Raw genomic sequence first — 20,583 nt, forward strand, 5'->3', positions numbered from 1 at the left:
TATATGTTCTTTGGTCTGTTAGTCTGGCTTTAAATTGCATGTGTGATAATTAACTTTATAAGGTCTTATAAATACATTAGTTTGATGCTAGAAAAATAAAAGCAAGTGGAGAAAAGGGGCAAAAAAGAAATGAAATGTGTTATGTATGTGTACCAATTCCCTACAGTGAATGTAATCATTATTATTACAGACATATACTAATAAAGGTAAAAAACTAAATAAATAAGGGGATTTTTTTCTCCTCCTCTTCCTCTCCTCCTCCTCACTATGTAGGGTCTCACTATGTAGTGCAGGCTGTTCTCAGACTCCCAGAGATCCTTCTGCCTCAACCTCCCACATGCTGACATTATAGCTGGAGCTGTAATCTTAGCACCCAGCTGGGGATTTTAGTAAACAAAAAGTAAAGCTAGTCCTTTGAAAAAATAAACAAAATAGACAAACCCTTACCAAAAGAGGGAAGAAAAGACCTATATTGATGCAATTAGAAATGAAAATGCAAAGTCACAATGGATGTCACTGAAGTCCAGAAGATCATTAGTAGCTACTTAAAAAAATCTGTACTACAATGAATTGGGTCATTCTGAATTCAGAAGAAATGGGTTTCTAGATACATGAGTTATCTAATCAATAACAAGCAATAAAAGGAGGCAGTAATAATACCTACGAACTAAGAAAAGCTCAGAACCTAACAATGATTTCATTGCCAAATTCTACAATAACTTTAGAGGACATCTAATGCCAACTCAAACTCTTTAATGAGACTGATAAGAAAAAGGTATTCTCAAAATCATTCCTGGAAGCTAGCATTACCTTGTTTTCAAAATCAGACTAGGACCAACCAAAAAGAGACCTGCAGGCCAATTACTTTACTGAATATTGATGCAAACATTCCTAATAAGATACTGGAAAACAGGAACAAATCATAAAAAACATAATGTATTATGAGAAAGAAGGCTTCATGCTAGGATACAGGAATGTTTCATAATATGCAAATCAATAAATGTACTACAACTCAAAAACAGGTACAATGACAAAAATCACATCATCATCTTAATAAGTGAAGAATAAGCCTTTGACAAAAATCCAGCATCCATTTTTGATTAGAAGAAGAGATGAAGAAGGAGGAGGAGGAGAAAAAGAAAGAAAAAGAAAACATAGGTATAGAAGGAGAGTTACGCATGGTACATGCACCTAAAACTCCCGGGCAGGGAGGGGCCATCCTGGGCTAAACAGTGAGTTCAAGGAAAGCTAGAACTGCGTGGTGAGTGCTCGCTTTAGCAGCACTTTTACTAAACTGCACAGTGAGGTCTCATTTCAAAGCACAAACACAAAAATCAGTGCAGAGGAAACATCTCAATCTGATAAGAGCCATTTATGATAAACCTACTGTAACATATTACTAAATGGGAAAAAAAATGAATGTATTCCCTCTACAATTAGAAACAAGACACTGCTATCACTCTAGTTGAAACATTCGCTAAAGCAATCAGGCAAGACAAAGAAACTATATAAAATAAACATCATTTCAAAAGATACCTTTTACATCAGATACTCAAAAAATTCTACTAAAAGACTCCTAAAATTAATAACCAAATTCAGCAATATAGTGGTGTACAAGATCACACAAAAATCAATTGCATTCCTGTATATCAATAATGAACTCAATGAGAAAGAAATTAGGGAAGCAGTACTATTCACAGTAGCATCAAGAAAAAATTAAATAGTATTTTTAGGAATTAAGGAAACAAAAGGCCTCTATAATTAAAGTGGTAATACTCTGATAAAGGACATCAAAGAGGACATCAGAAAATGGAAAAGTGTCTCCTGAATAGACAGAATCAAATTACCAAAATAGTCTAAGTTCAAAACTGATGTACAAATTTAATGCAATCCCAATCAAAATACCAGCAGCATTCCAGAACTAGACAAAACAATCCTAAATTTATGTGGAACTAGAGGAGACCTAGAATAACAAAGGGAATTCTGGGAAACAAGACAAAGTGGAGATAAATAAATTTATTATCTTTTAAAGTAGAAAGCATCACAGTATCAGATTTCGAGTTATATTGCAAAGTACAGTAAAAAAAAAAAAAAGTCGTGGTAGCCAGCTGTGATGGTGCACTCCTGTAATCCCAAGACTTGGGAGGCTGAGGCAGGAAGATTGCTGAGTTCGAAGTCAGCCTGGGCTACAAAATGAGTTCAAAGTCAGTTTGAACTACATAGTGAGACCCTGTCTCAAAAAAGACAAAAAACAAAACAAAAAAACAGTCAATGGAACAGAAAAGAGAATGCAGAAACAACCCTAGGCACATTCAGCTATCTGATCTTTTTTGTTTTTTTCCTTTTCAGTACTCAGGATCAAACTCAGGACCTTACACTTGCCAGGCAGGCACCATGCTACTGAGTTAAATACCTGGCCCCACAGCTATATGCTGGAGGAAGGATAGCCTCTTAAGGAAGTGGTGCTGGGAAAACTGACTATCCACATGCAAACGGTTGAATCTAGGCCCATATCTCTCATCAGGTACAAAACTAAAATCAAAATAGATCAAAAATCTAAATGTTAAAAAAGAAACAATCTTTTGAAAGGTAAAATAGGTTGTATTCTTGATGACATAAGGTGCAGCCAAAGACTTTCTGAACAGAAACCTAGTTGCACAAGAAATACCATCCAGAATCAATAAATGGGGTCAGATCAATTAAAAAGCGTCTGCTCAGCAAAGGAAACAACTAATTGAATGAAGATAACTTAGAGAATGGGAAAAGCTTTTGCCAGCTATTCTCTGGATAGAAGACTAACGTCTAGGGCTGGGGATTTAGCTCAGCAGGCATAAGCGCCTGCCTTGCAAGCAGGCAGTAGTGAGTTCGATCCCTGGTACCAATAAAAACGAAAAAGACAAAAAAAAAAAAAAAAAAAAGACTAACGTCTAGAATATATAATTAAAAAATATAGCCCCCCAAATAAGCAAATAAAAGATTGGCAATAGAAATGAAAATTAATAAAGACACTCCTCAGAAGAAGTACAAGTCACTAATAAATACGTGAAAAAGTTGTAAAATCTTTGGCCATTAGAAAAATGCAAATTAGGGGGCTGGGGATTTAGCTCAGTGGCATAAGAGCCTGCTTGGCAAGCACGAGCTCATGAGTTCAATCCCCAGTATCACAAAAAAAAAAAAAAAAAAAAAAGAGAGAGAGAGAGAGAGAGAGAAATGCAAATTAAATCTGAAGTTCTATCGTACTCTGCAAAGAATGACTATCATCAAGAAATCATATAGTAACAAATGCTGGAGAAGCTATGGGGGGAAACATTTCTGCATTTTTGGTGGGAACGTAAACTAGTACACCCTTTAAGAAAGTCAGCGTGGAGATTCTTCAAAAGCTAAAACTAGAAATTTCATTCAACCCAGCTATTCCCTTCCTAGGTATCTTCCTGAATGTGAAAGATATATTACTGTGATACACATGTAACCATGCTTATAGAAGGCCCTTCCTAGACCTTGTTGTGGTCAGGCGGAATTTATACTTGTAATCCCAAGGAAAAGTTACTGGAATTCCAATAAATAATTCCAATCTACCCCTTCCAGTGCAACCCACTGTGAGAATAAAGAGATAAATACATATCTATAGTTACGGGAAGTCAGGGGGTCCTAAGTCCAGTTAGAACAATGACAAACCAGGACAAAGATCTTGATCACCGCCAGAACATGGATTTTATCACTTTGTGAAGAGGGGAGTGGCTCAGATATGAGTGACAGAGAATGGCGGAAAGTACATCAGTGCTGTGAGCTGGGCTAGGTAGGCGACATCATAGCACTTCCGCAACATGCAGAGAGAGGTGTACAGAAAGAGTGATCTGCATAACACGGCTTGAGGAAGTACCTTGTGTTTTGGGGTTTGTGCTTCAGCTTTCATGTCTCAGGTTCGTGTCCTGAGATATGGGTTTTTTCTCAGCCTCAGTTTCAGCCAGACAGAGCTGTCACTTGGCCTGGTTCACACATGCTTCTCGGGAGCTATAGGCAGGGCAACACTGGCCTGTCCATTGCTTTAAAGACTACAAATCAGCACCTCACCTAGACCTATTTGTATTGCTAACAGCCAATTGAAGGGGATAAAGAAATATCCTAGCCAGCTCTGTACATATCAATACATGGAAATAGGGCCAGGTTAGCCCAAATGGAGCCAAATGCTCTTTCAAGGAAAGCCATCCTGGTGGCCCTTCACACATATTTTTTATCAGTACCAGGGATCAAACTCACCACTGCCTGCTTGCCAGGCAGGTGCTTATGCCGCTGAGCTAAATCCCCAGCCCACCTCCACACATATGTATAATAGAACAATTCATAACAACTTAATCTTGGAAGTGGCCTATATGACCATCAACAGATGAATGGATAAAAAAGTGCAATATTTGCACATAATGTGCTGTAAAGAAAAATAAACGTGAGTCATTTGAAAGAAAATGGATGCACCTTGAGAACACAGTGTTGACAGAAATAAACCAGGCACATAAGCTCAAATGCTACACGATCTCGCTTATAAGAGAAATCCAAAATATAAATAAAGAGCAAAATGAGAAATAGATAACAAGAAATGGGAGTATAGATCTTTTGGGGAAGGGAAGGGCACTAAGGGATGGAAGGAAGTAGAAACAAAGGGAAAAAGAGGAAAACAGAATTAAGATGTGTAACATACAGGTAACAACTCCCCACAAGGAATGTAGTCACTGTGTACTGTAAACATGGACTAATAAATAAAAATCTTCAGCATGAGCTTTGGAGCAGACATTCACACCATAACCCACCTTAAAGATTTTGGAGAAAACAAGACATCATAATAGCTAGTGCTGATTTGGTATCATCTTGCTTTGAAGTCACACCAAGCTTTTATTCTTCTGTCTCCATCGGTCTTAACAGGTTGTATCTTATTGGATTTTATTATATGTGATAATATAAGCAAAAACTTTTATAGACAAGGAGATTATACAGAAACCATTGTTTATTTTATGATAGTTGGTTCTAAATACCCTGTAATACTGTCATTCTCTTGAGTGGTTTTACATTGTCTTGATATGTTTGGTGCTACAGTATACAGTTATATTCAAAGATTTCAAGGAAAGAGACATTATGGTAACTACTTGTATGTCGGGATATCTTGTGGTGAAACACTATTTTGCTTAAATGGTTATGCTTTGACCTGCGCTGTTTTGTTGTTATGCCCTCTTTTATCTGTCTCTTTTTTTTAATTATTTACTTTTTTATTTTTCTTTTTAATTAAGGGAAAAATAAAAATATAGCAGGATACATTATAGTAACCCACTTTGATTTCCTATTAACTTGATTTGAAACCCTGTATAGCCCTCACAATCTTGCTTTAATATTCCTCTATTCTGCTTTGCTTGATAGTACCAAGTTCAAAAGTATAAGCAACAACTGTAAAGACAATAAGATTCATTATGACGCCCATTCCGGTTGACTATTATCTTCTTTTAAAGCCCTGTAATGTCTCCAATGTTTTGGTTTTATTCTTTAATGTTTTGTTCAGTTTTATTATAACTGATGATATCGGCAGTTCTTTTTAAGATAGCAAGAGGCAGTATGGTAACCATTCTTGATCACCTAGTATTTTGTTTTTACATTATCTACTATATTCATCCTTCTGATTTGACTGACCCTGTTCTGTTATGTCACATTTGGTTTTACTCTCTTCAAAAAAAAGTAATAAGAACTGTGGGAGTAATAAAACCCAAAATGTGTAATTGTCATTGTACAAAAGAAAGGAAAAGAAAGTGCTCTAAAGAATATAACTGCATATATATTTAAGTGTATAAGATGGATAACCATATTACTGAGTTTTGTTAGATCATTGAACAAAACTGTTTCCAGTCTCACTGTTTGAAAGTCCACTTTATATGCTTTAATTTTGTAACTTGAACAACTATTTCTAAGATAACAGTATGTAATCTATTAACTAGTGATTTCCTATTATTTTTTCTGAAATTCTGTATAACTTATGCACTATTTGTTTTTTTTTCTTTTTCTCCATAATAAAAAAAAAAGAAACAAAATTCAAAGCTAGCAAAAGAAGGGAAATTACAAAATGATAAAGCAAAAGTAAACAAAATAGAAAAACAGTGGTAAAATATGTTGAAACTAAGAATTGGGTTTTATTTTATTTTTTTTATTTTTGGTACTGGGAATTGAACTCACTACCGCATGCTTGCAAGGCAGGTGCTTATGCCGCTGAGCTAAATCCCCAGCCCTAAAAACTGATTTTTTAAAAATATCAACAAAATTGATAAGGGGGACAACATGGCAGGTAGATAACAGCTATAGAGGCTCTCTGAGATAGCCAGCTTAGAATCCAGGAATGGTGCGGTGTGAGGAGTCCTAAGCAGGTGGTGATATTCCCTGCCAACCCAGGAATGAACTAAGCTGAGAGAAATCAACTGGATACCCAATCCCAGTGCTATGAACAGAACAGATAAAATCTCAGCGCTGAAGCTGGAACCTGCACCTCTGGAAACCGCAATTTGAATTTCTTGCTGCCACTGCTACATCTGAATTGGCACAGCAAGGATAGAGATGCAAAAGCTCTGAGAGCAGGAATCAGGGAACAGAATTGAGAGCAGAGCTGGCGGGGAGCTCTGCATTGACGTGTGATGAGTGAGAGGAACAGGGACCCTTCCATAGACTAGGAGGCTCCAACAGAGGACATTTTGGGACCAGGCAGACTAACCGGAACAGGATGCTGCAGGGACTTTACTTGCATATTCCCCTTTCAAGTGGGAATGGGGTTGAGTGCTTGACCTGGGTGACGCTACGGACTAAGACCCAGTAGGCTAGCCCAAACCAGGTCTCTGCACCTGGCAGTGCACCCTAATGCAGTGAAGCCTTCAGCAGGTTGACTGACCTGGACGGGCGGGCCCAGCAGAAGCTGCCCAGGTCTGTGTCTCCCTAGTACACTGCAGTGGGTGGGAACACCTAGCCGGCACGATTCAAACAAACTGTAACCCACAAAGAAAGAAACTGGGCCTCCTATATACGCCTGATTGGAAGAAACAAAAAATATGAGAAGAGGAGGCAACAAGAAAGGGTTCTCAGTCTCCAATCCTGAGAACACTGATCCAGGAAAGGTAAATGCAAAAGAGAATGAGGACAGAAAACATGCAATATCAGACACGGCACCAACAGACATAAAGCAATATCTCCAGAGCCTCACAGACGAGTTCAAAAGTGAAGTATTTAATGAAGTAAAGCAAGATATAAGTAGAATAGTTAGAGAAATGCTAAGCACCACCCAAGAAAAAATGGATGGTGGAATGGAAGAACAGGAAAAAAAGGGGAGAATTGTTTGATGGAGAAAATAGAGAAAACAGAATACATGAAGCAGGTTCAAAGAGATTACCAGGAAGCTAAAAACTCTATTGAAAGCTAGCAACAGCTTGAAAGAAACTAAGGATAGATTATCTGAACTGGAGGACAGATTTATAATGTGGGAGCATGAAATGAAAAGCTTCTTAAAAATAACAAGGAAACAAACAGCAATAATACAAAGGCTAGAAGATGATAGGATCTAAAACTTAAGAATTAAGAATGTATGGGGCTGGAGATTTAGCTTAGCAGCATAAGTGCCTGCCTGGCAAGTACAAGGTTATGAGTTCAATCCCCGGTACCACCAAAAAAAAAAAAAAAAAAAAAAAAAAGTAAAGGAAGAAGTAGGGACACAAACAAATGAGCTACAAAGGCTATTCACAGAAATAATCCAGGAGAATTTTCCTAATTCAGTAAAAGGTAAAGATACTCAGATGTATGAGGCATACAAGACCCTAGCCACCTACAACCCCCAAAAAACTACACCCAAGCATATAATAATCAAAATTCCAGAAATCCAATATAAGAACAGAATATTAAAAGCCATCAGAGACAAGAAACATCACTTACAAGGGAACACCCATCAGAATTACAGCAGACTTCTTGGCACAAACCATCAAATCACGAAGAGCATGGGGCGAAATAATTCAAGCTTTGAAAGATAATAACTTCCAGCCAAGATTGATATATCCTGCACAACTGTCCCTAGAAATTAATGGAGAAACAAGGTGCTTCCAGGAGAAAGAGGAACTAGGGGAATTTGCAACCACCAATTCAACTCTACAGAGAATACTGCAGGACATTCTAAAAGAGAAAAATAACAAGATTCCAAAAACAGTAACAGAGAGGCCACAATGAATGGAGCGGAAAACAAAATGAAGAAGACAAACTGACAACTAATGACAGAAAAAGAGCCCAACAAAAATGAGGCAGAGAAGGTTGGATATAGTTTCTAATATAGATGGCCTAGATACCCTAACTTCAGGGAAAAAATAGAGAATAGCAGGCAGAGTGAATCAAGAGATAGGGTCCACCGAGAGGCTCTTTATAGGAAATATAATTAGCCTGAAGAAGGTTTATAGACCAAAATCAAACATGAGAAAATGGAATTCGATGTGATAGGGAACCAGAGAGTAATAGGGGTAACTAGACCAGTATGTATGGTAGGTTGAACAGACAGGCTTTAAGAAATGAAGAAATATAATTAGAAATCCAGCCCAGGAGTGAGAAGGTTCAGAAACACTTAAGTAAATAGCAGGTTGTCCCCCCAATACAAAACTATGAGTGTTGGGGAGACCCAAAAATACACAGTTCATTCTGGGGGAGTAAAAGGGAGGAATAGTCCTCAAAAAAAAAAAAACCAGCAGAAGATATAGCTAATAGTGTATCAAGAATTAAAGCCCCTATTACTCACACCACTCTGTTTGGTTAGAACTCCTTCTGTCCTAGTTTGTATACAAGCATTGGATTTGAGGGGCATGGACGGCTGTCCATAGCATAGGGGACATCTTTAATTCCCTATTAACTCAATCAGGATCCATGTATGACTTATGCTGTTATATCAAGACTGATCTTAGTTAAATCTGATTTGTTTGATTGCTGATTATTATTGACGGATTTTATTCAAAACCTGTAAGGTTGATGGCAACAAGTTGAGGAGTACAGACAACTATACTGAAAATGACAATGATTCACTACGGTATCCATTCTGATTTGATTATTACCTGTTTTTGTAGCTCTATACTATCTATAAAGCTATATTTCTTTTAATTCTGTTATGTACTGATATGCTTAATTATACTTTATCTGATGATATAGCCAATTCTGTTGATGATAAGAAACAGCACAGTGACCAGGATAGAACTCTTTATACAGCAGATTTATATGTCTTTTTAGTTTTATATGTCTATAGGAAAAAGTTTAGTTCTGTCCTGCTTTGTTATGTTTTTCCCTCTAACATAGAAAGGATAGAAATACATGTTAAGACTCAAGCTTACGTAAAACCTATAAACAGTTTATGAGCACTGATCTGATGACACATGATGAAATGAACAAAAACTTTTGAAAGAAAGAAAATGGCACTGCAGTACCCAATCCTGATTCCGGAGGTTATGATGTGAAATCCAGCAATATTATTAATCTTTGTTCAGAAGGATTTTAATCTAATATGCTCTGTTAGGTCTCAACATAAATGAAGATACGGATAAATGCGTACATGTCTAAGTGTATAGGATTGATAGCCATAATACTTAGTTTTTGTTGGATAGCTAAACAGAACTGTTTGCAGTCTCCCTGGTTGAAATCCCGTTTATATGTTCCACTTGTGTACCTTGAACAACTATATATAGGGGGACAGTATGTATACATCAGCTAGTGATTTATTACTATTTCTTTTCTTTGAAAGTATGTACTACTTCTGCCCATTTTCTATCTTATTTTGTCTTTCTTTAAATAAAAAAAAACTATCAACAAAATTGAAGCAAGCCCAGTCTGAGAAGTGGCGCCACTCAAAGGCCGCCGCCAAACTGGAACAGCCAGACCCCAGCCTCTGCCCATGACTCAGTGCCATTTGTGCACCGGAAGTAGGGAGAACAAGTCCATACCAGCAAGCAAGCCCAGCTGGGGGCCAGCACCTTGTGCACAGGCTGCTGCTAGACTGGAACAGCCTGACCCCAGCCCCTTCCAGCACGTGGGCTGGCAAACAAGAAGTACCCACCCATCCCCTCAGGCAACTGGCTTATCTGGAGAAACACAGGCTGTGATTATAGCTATGGAGGTAAAATGAAATTAGATGCCTGTGGTGTTTTGGTGTTTCACTAACATTGCAGGTCTAGGGCCAGTGGTCTGATCATAGGTTCAGAGGATAGTAGTATGCAGTGTGACATTTGTGGGGAGGGGAATCTCCTTCTGAGAGCTGTAGCCATTGTCGATTTCCTGCGGTCTTGTTTTGGAGGTCCTATATTGCTTCCTTTGTTTGGCTGAGTTGAGTTTTACTCTCTTTTGTTTGATTATGTCAAATCCAATGGCAGGAGTAGCTATTTAAAAGATAGCAAGATACATTATGGTAGCAGTTTTGGATTTACTCTTGGCTTGTTTTGAAGTCTTTTATTGCATTCATTGTTTTGTTTTTATTGTTTCTATTATATTCTGTTCTATTTGATTTTCACTATGTCTGAAGTTATCTGCAGTTATTTGGAAGACATCAAAAGGCATTATGGTAAGTATTATTGATTTCATAATGTTTTGAAGTTCTGTATCTTACATTGGTTGGTTTTGATTGGGTTTATTCTCTTTATTTTTTTAAGGTAATAAAAATACAACAGAACAAAACAGAACAAAGCCAACCGAGACAATGTAGTGAAATTTGTTCAGAACTTCAGAGCAGGTTACTGGGATAACAGTAATAGGTACCATAGTATATCTTGTTATCTTCACAATAGTTGTCTAGCCAATTAGGTATAGTGAAATCAAACCAAAAACAGAACATTATAAGACAAATCAAAAGAGAATATTGAATAGAGTAAAACAGTTAATCATAAGGAAACAAAACAGTAAAAACATTTGCCTTCAAACAGAAGATAGAAGGAAATCCCCCATTTTGCTATATTGCATACAGTCATCCTCTCAAGAGATGCTCAAACCTCTGTCCCCAGCTGCTAACGGGTGTGTGTGTGTGTGTGTGTGTGTGTGTGTGTGTGTGTGTGTGAGTGATGTTTGATTCCCAACCCGCAGGCCTGTAGGCTCACAGGAGCAATTGATTGGGTCTTCTCCTGGCTCGTGCCAGAGGGAGGCGCTTTACTAGGAGGGCGGACGAATTGCTTTCTTGTGCAGCCTCCTGGAATCTGCCATGGCCAGCTGTTTTATTCTCTTTAAAAAAAAATCAACAAAATTGACAGGCCTTTATCTAGACTAAGAAAAGAGATTACTACTAATAGTTGTATACAAAGAAATTGGATAATATCAAGGAGATAAAAAAATTCCTAGAAATTTACTGTTAACCAAGATTCAATTCTGAAAAAATAAGTTCAGCAGACCCATAACTAGTAAGGAGATTGAATCAGTATGCAAAAACCGTCCTAACAAAAGAAATTCTGGGACCAGGTGTCTTCACTTGAAGATTCTATCAAACATTTAAAGAAAAATTGACATATTTTTCTTAAACTTGTTTCATGAGTGCAGCATTATCCGATACCAAAGCCAGATAAAGGCTACAAGAAAATTATAGACCAATATTCCCGATGAATATTGATGCCAATGTCATCTACAAAATATTAGCAAAGTGAATTCAGTGCATCATTAAAAGGATTATATACTATGACTAAGTAAAACTTATTCCTCAAATGCAAAGACGATTCAACACTTTAGGATTTTCTGGCACAATAGAGAAGCAAAAGGGAAGAAAAAGTGGCCTTTATTGAGGATGTAGAGAGGAGCACACCACTCATGCAGTTGGGCATTCTCCTATGCCAGAGACAAACATGGTGGAGGTTTTATGATCTCTGACTGGAAGCAGCACTTGGGGCAGGCATTGATGACTGATTGGAATCCTCTTTGTGCACAGGGAAAAGGAAAGAGGAAGTTGTAATCAGGGTTGAAGGGGAAGGAGGAGGAAGTGGTCCTCAGGGTAAGGGTTGTTTTTGCTTTGGCCTTCACCATGTGAGATCACCATCATAATGTCCAGTAATTTATACCAGGGCAGAAACCTTTCACATACAAAGTTAGTCAATATACCACAATAACAAAATAAAGAACAAAAACCACATTATTTCAATTGATGCAGAAAAGGCAGTTAACAAAAATCAATGCCTTTTCATTAAAAAAATAGCCTACAAAATAGTATATCTTAACATAATAAAGGCCATATATGAAAATCCCTATCTAACATCACATTCAGTGATGAAAATCTGAAAGCTCTATGGCTTCTATTAAGGAAAACTGTCCTGGTGGTCCTCCATACATGTTTATAATAGAACAATTCATAACAGCTAAATCTTGGAAGCTGTCTGAGGTCAGAAACAAGGCCAGGATTCTCACTTTTTACCACTTTTAATCAAGAAAATACTGGAAGCCATAGCTAGAGCAATTAGGTGAGCATAATAAGTAAAAGATGTCTGAATTGCGAAAGAAAAATTAAAATGATCTCTGTTCACAATGGAATGATTTTATCTGGAGAAATTCTTAAGACCTCACAAAAATTGGTAGAACCAATAAACACATTCATAAAAGTTGTAGAATATGAAAGCAGCACTCAAAAATCAGTTAATTTTTATAATAATGAATGATCTGAAGAGAAAGTTAAAAAAGTCTCCACCTGCCTGGCAAGTGCAAGGTTGTGAGTTCAATCCCTGGTACCAAAAAAAAAAAAGGTCTCAACTGTGAGTATAGTTAAATATTAGATATATGCTTAGCATGCTTGAGATTCGGTACCCAAGAGACACACACACAGAAGAAAAAAAAAATAATCCTATTTACAGTAGCATCATCAAATAGAATAAAGTACTTAGTAATAAACTTAAAGATATGAAAAACTTGTTCACTGAAAACTACAAAACAATGTTGAAGGAGATTGAGAAGGCAAAAGTAAATAGATTTCTTGTATTTATGGATTAGAAGACTTAATAGTGTTAAAATGTTCATACTACTCAAAGTAATCTATAGATTCAATGCAATCCTTATCAGAACCCCAAATGTCTTTTTTTGTCCAAATGTAAAAAAATTCATATGGAACCTCAAAGAATAGCCATAACAGTCTTGAGAAAGAAAAAACTAGAAATCTACTTTTTAAATTTCAAAACATATTACCAAGGTAAACTGATCAAAACAGCTTGGTACTGCCATAAAGATGCCAAAAAACCACCCAAATAAAAATAGAGCCTAGAAATAAATCTTCACATACATAATCAAATGGTCTTCAATAAGGGTGCCATGGCTACACAATGGAGAAAAGGGTAGTCACCTCAACAGATGGCCTTAGAAAAACAGGATTTGTATATCTGAAAGAATGAAGCCGGTCTCTTAGCTTGCACCACATACAAAAGTCAACTCCAAAGGCACGAAAGATCTAAGACTTAAGAATGCACAATTCTTAGTAGAAAATATAGGGAGAAAACTACATGACATTGGATTTGGCTTGATTTCACAAATACTCCAAAAACATGCAACAGAAGCAAAAATATACAAATAGGGTTACATTAAACTTAAAAGCTTTTGTGTATCAAAGGAAACAACAGTATAAAACAACCTAGGGACTAGGAGAAAACATTTACATACCATATACAATAAGGAGTTAACATCCAGTATATATAAAGACCTCCTACAACTCAGTACCAAACCAAATAACTCAACTTTGAAAATGGTACTTCATCAGGGCATAGTGGTGCACACCTGTAACCCTAATACTCAGAAAGCTGAAAGAGGAGGATCCCCACATGTTTTAGGCCAGGCTGGGCTACACAGTGAGTTTAAGGCCAGCCTGAACTACATAGTGAGACCCTGTCACAATACTTTGACTGTTCTTCAAGGAATATATAGAAAAGGCCAACAAGTATATGAACACATTATTTTTTTTAATTTAAGGAGAAAAAGGAAAAAAAAAAAACAGAAAAAGGGTACAAGTGATACAAAATTTAAAAAATAAACAGTAAGAAATCACTAGTTAATAGATTACATATTCTCATCTTAGAAATAGTTGTTCAAGTTACATTATTGAAGCATATAAAGTGGACTTTCAAACAGTGAGAGTGCAAACAGTTTTGTTCAATGATCCAAAAAACACTCAGTAATATGGTTGTCTATCTTATACACTTATGCAGTTATAACCTTTAGAGCACTTTCTTTTTCTTTCTTTTGTACAATGACAATTACACATTTTGGGTTTTATTACTCCCACAGTTCTTATTACTTTTTTTGAAGAGAGTAAAACCAAATGTGACATAACAGAAAAGAGTCAGTCAAATCAAAAGGATGGACATAATAGATAATGTAAAAACAAAATATAAGGTGATCAACAATGGTTACCATACTGCCTCTTGCTATTTTAAGAAGAATTGGCAGTTATAAAAAATTGAACTAAACAGTAAAGAATAAAGCTAAAGCATTGGAGACATTACAGGATTTTAAAAGAAAATAATAGTCAACCGGAATGGGCGTCATAATGATTCTTACTGTCTTGTCTATACTTTCGAACTTGGTACTATCAAGCAAAGCAGAAGAGAGGAAAATCAGTCAAAACAAGATGGTGAGGGCAATACAGGATTTCAAATCAAGTTAATAGGAAATCAAAGTAGGTTACTATAATGTATCCTGCTATTTTTTTATTTATTTTTCCCTTAATTAAAAAAATAAAAAGAAAAAAGTAAATAATTCAGAAAAAGGGATTGATATAAAAGAGGGCATAACAGAACAGTGCAGGTCAAATCACAACCACCTGAGCAAAATAGTGTTTCACCACAAGATATCCTGACATAAAAATAGTTACCATAGTGTCTCTTTCCCTGAAATCCCTGAGTACAACTTCGTACATTGTAGCACCAAACACACCAAGACACTATAAAACCATTCAAGAGAATGACATCATTACAGGGTATTTAGGACCAATTAACAGAAAATGAACAATGGTTTCTATATAAACTCCTTGTCTATAAAAGTTTTTGCTTATATTATCATATATAATAAAATCCAATAAGATACAACCTTTTAAGACTGATGAAGACAGAAGAATACAAGTTTGATGGGACTTCAAAACAAGATGATTACCAAATCAGCACTAGCTACTATGATGTCCCATCCTCTCCAAAACAGCTGTTTCTACCTTCCGATCTTCTCTGCCTCATTTCTGTTGAGCTCTTTTTCTGTCATTAGTTGTCAGTTTGTCTTCTTCATTTTGTTTTCTGCTCCATTCATTGTGGCCTCTCTGCCACTATTTCTGGATTCTTTGTATTTTTCTTTTTTAGAATATCCTGCAGTATTCTCTGTAGCATTGAATTAGTGGTTGCAAATTCCCCTAGTTCCTCTTTATCCTGGAAGCACCTTATTTTTCCATCAATTTCTAGGGACAGTTGTGCAGGATATATCAATCTTGGCTGGTGGTTATTATCTTTCAAAGCTTGAATTATTTCCCCCCACGCTCTTTGTGATTTGATGGTTTGTGCCGAGAAGTCTGCTGTAATTCTGATGGGTGTTCCCTTGTAAGTGATCTGTTTCTTGTCTCTGATGGCTTTTAATATTCTGTTCTTATATTGGATTTCTGGAATTTTGATTATTATATGCCTGGGTGTAGCTCTGTTTGGGTTGTAGGTGGCTGGAGTCCTGTATGCCTCATATATCTGAGTATCTTTACCTTTTGCTAAATTAGGGAAATTCTCTTGGATTATTTCTGTGAATAGCTTTTGTAGTCCATTTGTGTTCCCACTTCTTCTCTTTATGTTCTTAATTCTTAAATTATAGATCCTCTTATCATCTTCTAGCTTTTGTATTATTGCTGGGGTTTTTTTGTTATTTTTAAGAAGTTTTTCATTTCATGCTCCCATATTACAAATCTGCCCTCCAGTTCAGATAATCTGTCCTTAGTTTCTTTCAAGCTGTTATGCCAGTTTTCGATATGTTTTTAGTTTCCTGGTAATCTCTTTGAACCTGCTTCATGTATTCTATGCTTTCTCTATTTTCTCCATCAAACAATTCTCCCCTTTTTTTCTGTTCTTCCATTCTACCATCTGTTTTTTCTTGGGCAGTGCTTAGCATTTCTCTACCTATTCTGCTTATGTCTTGCTTCAGGTCATTAATAACTTCATTCCTGAACTCGTCTATGAGACTCCGGAGATAGCGCTTTATGTCTATTGGTGCCATGTCTGCTATTGCATGTTTCTCAGGATTGGGGGCCGAGGACCTTTTCTTGTTGCTCCCTCTTCCCATATTCTTTGTTCCTTATATATAAGTGTATATAGGAGGCCCAGCTTCCTTCCCTGTTGGCCACAGTCTGTTTGAATTGCGCCGGCTAGGTGTCCCCGCCCACCGCAGCACCCCAGGGAGACACAGACCTGGGCAATCTATGCCGGGCCTGCCCCTCCAGGTTAACCTACTGAAGGCTTCACCGCTAGGGTGCACCTCCAGGCGCTGGGACCTGGGTTGGGCTAGCCTACTGGGTCTCAGCCAGTGGTGTCTTGCAGGGCAGGCACTCCCCACCAATCCCACTTGAGAGGGGGATATGTGACTGAAGTCACTACAGCATCTGTTCCAGGCAGTCTGCCCAGTCCGAGTATGTCCTCCGCTGAAGCCTCCTTCTCTATGGAAGGGTCCCGATCCGCTCACTCACCGCAGGTCATTGCAGGGCACCCGGCCAGCCCTGCTCCCAACTCCATTCAATGCTTCCCACTCTCTGAGCTTTTGTGCCTCTCTCCGCACAGTGCTGACCAGGACACAACAGGGGCTGCAGGAAATTCAGATCAAAGTTTCCAGTGGCGCAAGGTCCAGCTTCTGTGCTGAGACCTTATCTGTTCCTGCTGTATCACCAGGATTGTGTTTCTAGTTGGTTTCTCTTAATTTAGTTCATTCCTGGGTCGGCAAAGAATATCCCCCCTCGCCTAGGACTTCCTGCCCAGCACAATTCCTGGATTTCAAGTGCGGTTTCTCAGAGAGCCTCTGAGGCTGCCACTATCTATCTACCATGTTCTTCCGGACTCATGAAAACATTATTAATCATCAGTAATATGCAAATAAAAACCACAATGACATATCACCCCTTTTTGTTTTGTTTTTGAGACAGTGTCTTACTATGTAGTTCAGGTTGAATTTGAACTCACTATGTAGGCCAGGTTGGCCTCAAACTTCCTGCCTCAGACTCCCAAGTGTTGGATTATAGATATATACCACTACACCCAGCTAAAATATCATCTTGTTGTTGTTAGAATGACCACTATTAGAAAACCAGATGGGAATCCTTGTACATGATTGGTAAGAATGTAAGGTTGTATAGCTACTGTGGAAAACAATTTGTAAATTCCTCAAAAAATTAAAAACACAGTTGCCATATGATACAGAAATTGTGTTTCTGGGTGTATATCCTAAAGAATTAAAAACAGGTTCTCAAAGAGATATTTGCATACCCATGTTCATCACAGCATTCCTAATAGCCAAGATGCAGAAACACCTAGACATCCACTGGTGATGAATAAAGAAATTGTATTGTATACACATAATAGGGTATTATTTAGCCTTTAAAAAGAAGGAAATTCTCTGGTATGCTGCAACGCGGATGTAGCTTGAAGACATGCTAAGTGAAATAATGCAGCTACAAATCATAAGTACTGCCTGATCTTACTTGTATGAGGTATCCAAAGTAGCTAAACAGGAAAAAGAAAAAAATATGGTAATTTCCAGGGGTTGGGAGAAGGGAAATGAGGTGTTTAGTGGATGTGGAATTTCAGCTTTCCAAGATGAAAAGGTTCCAGATGCACAATAAAGTTAAAATCGTTAAGGTAGTAAATTTTATGCTAGGTGCTTTTTTTGTCTTAGTTTCTAACCATGATAAAAATGGCAACAGCTCTCTGCCTAGAAAACAAAACAAATGAACAATCACATAAAGGAAATGGTTACACAGTGTGGCATAGGACAATGGCCCGAAGTCAGTGACATGATACTTACTCAGGCCTTGTTTCTAAGCAAGCAGGAGCTTGCATAGTACATGTAACAAAAAGATATACAGTAGTATTTTGAGCCCGTTTTGGTCCCTTGAAAAATGGGTGTGGTTTACTTTTTAGGAAATTTCATTGCCTAAGAGACTGGGTAAATGGCACACAATTGAGACCCCACGTCTCTGAGTTACTTAAGGTGCCACCAGGCTCCTATTTGAGAAAATTAACGTAATGAACATCAGAAGTTGGCAGAAGAGCTGCCGTGTGAGCAGGTATGTATCAGTGTGTTTGTTCATTCTTCAGAGAACTAATACATGAGAATCAAGATTCCACATCACTGACAGGTGATTCGGCTGACTTGGCCGCTGTTGAGGAAGAGAAGTTGAAAGTGGGCATCATCGGAGGCGGCCACCTCGGGAAGCAGCTGACCAGCGCGCTGCTGCAGCTCGGCCCGGTCCCCGCTGAGAGCCTGCGCATCTCCACGCGGAGGCCCGAATGCTTGAGTGAGGACTGGTGTGCCGCGTTGACGAAGCCCTTTTTTGGGGGAAGAGTATCTGAAATCAAACTGGCGACTTCGTGCTTGCCAGGCAGGCGCTTATGCCGCTGAGCTAAATCCCCATCCCATTTTGAAAGGCTCGCTTATAAAGGAGTCCTTGTATGCAGCATGCAGAGTTCTGAGCTTGCTAGTTCTGGGAAAAAGTGGAAAGACAGCTTTAATTGTGTGTGTGGGGGGGACACTGGGTCTCATTATGTGGTTCAGGCTGGCCTTGAACTCACTCTGTATTCCAGACTGGCGTCAAACTCTCAGTGATCCTTCTGCCTCAGCCTCTTGAGTGCTGGGATGACAGGTGTGAGTCACCACACCCAAAGTTGTATCCTGATTTTTCCATTTAATGTTTTACAAGCTTATTCCCATATCTTTAACATTCTTGAAGTAGTGATTTTTTAAGCCCTCCCATTGTTCCACCAGCTCTGGGCACACTCACGTGGTGCTGCCTGCAACGCAGATATGCTGCATCTGTCAGCTCTGCGCTGTGTGTCTGGCTGGGTGATCCACACCATTTTCCTTTGGTTTTTTTGTTTTCCCCACTCAAGATTTAAAACTTATTTACATCAGTAAAGAAATCAAATTTAACGTAATAAATGATTTTGAGATTGCACAGCTTTTCAAAGTATGGATGTAGGCCAGGCATGGTAGCACAAAGCTCGGTGGCACACACCTGTTAATCCCAGCACTGGAGGCTGAGGCAGGAGGCTTGCTGCAAGTTTGAGGTTAGCCTAGGCTATCTTTTGAGTTCAAAATCAGCTTGAACTACATAACAAGACCCTGTCTTAAAAACTAACAACACCCAAATAGGAATAGCATTATTAAGATAATACTTAGATTCAATAAGCTGTACACCAACTGTACAATTTGGAGTTTTGACACATGTACACCCATGGATGCAGTCAAAGCTGAAAAGTTGCCTTTTGTCTTTATGATACTTATTTCTCTATCTCTCTTCAGTTCCCTGCTCAAGAAACCAGTGACAATGATTTCTGTCACTATAGATTTGTTTTGTTTGTCATTAATTAATTGATTGATTGATTTTTGGTACTGGGGATCAAGTTCACAAATTTGTACTTACCAGGTAAGCGCTTGAACCACTGAGCTAAATTCCTGGCCCCTAGATTTGTTTTTATATTCTAGAATTTTATTAATGGAACCATATACTTTGGTTTATTTTTTCTTTAGTATAAGAGGGGTAAAGCTCAGTGCCTGTTTTGTTTTTTGTTTTGGTAGATCACTAAGTTTCCCAGGCTGGGTTGAAACTTACAACCCTCCCACCTCTGTTTTGTACTGAGATTTCAGATGTGCACCACGATACCTAGTATACTGTCCTACATTTATTAAAAAAACTTATTAACATTAACTTATATACTTCACAGAAACTAGGAAATCCTTCCAAACTTTGCCCAGTCTCTACTGTCTACTGTAAGGAAGGGCATTGTACATTATCTGGTACATGATAACCCTTTACTAAATTGAATCAAAAGGTTTCTTAGAGATTTTTTTTCCTGCTTAAAAATCTTGAACAATTTCAGCATTTGGTCTAAAATTAAGCCAAAGGTGAATCATCATAATCTCAAGCACTGCTGCCGTGGCCCCCTGCTCAGTAATGGGGTTAGGACATAGCTTATAGACGGCAGACAGGAATGTCTTCGGGGTTATGTGGCAAGAAGGCTTGGGTTCCTTTATTGAGATAAAACAGTGATCTCCCCTGTGGCTGATGTTTAGGTAAAAGTCCTTTATACTGTGCTCTTTCCTTCCTTTCTTATCCTTCCCAGCTGAGTTCCAGAAACTGGGCGTCCAGTGCTTTTACCATAATGCTTATCTGGTTGTTTGGGCCAACGTGCTATTCCTCTGCTGCGTGCCATCTCAGCTGCCTCGTATCTGCTTAGAAATTCAAAACAGCCTTAAGACCACCTGCGTGGTGTACAGCTTCGTAGCTGCCATCCCACTCCCCAGGTATCTTGTTAGGATGAACTGGTGCTTAGGTTTAACTTCTGTGTATTATAGTATTAATAATAGTATTAATAGTAT

At 38.0% G+C, this 20,583-nt stretch overlaps 1 protein-coding gene across 1 annotated transcript in view; it reads left to right on the forward strand.

The window, feature by feature from the left end:
- Noxred1 (NADP dependent oxidoreductase domain containing 1) overlaps positions 1–20,583 on the forward strand; it is a 35,354-nt gene that overhangs the window by 8,406 nt on the left and 6,365 nt on the right. Inside the window, exons 2-3 of the mRNA XM_003472329.4 lie at positions 18,303–18,502; positions 20,328–20,508. Of these exons, the coding sequence (XP_003472377.1) occupies positions 18,303–18,502; positions 20,328–20,508 (381 nt within the window). The remainder of the gene's footprint in view (positions 1–18,302; positions 18,503–20,327; positions 20,509–20,583) is intronic.

The sequence above is a fragment of the Cavia porcellus genome, unplaced genomic scaffold, assembly GCF_034190915.1.
Source record: "Cavia porcellus strain 051 isolate PalLab524CR breed Dunkin Hartley unplaced genomic scaffold, mCavPor4.1 scaffold_31, whole genome shotgun sequence".
Classification (NCBI taxonomy): Eukaryota; Metazoa; Chordata; class Mammalia; order Rodentia; family Caviidae; genus Cavia; species Cavia porcellus.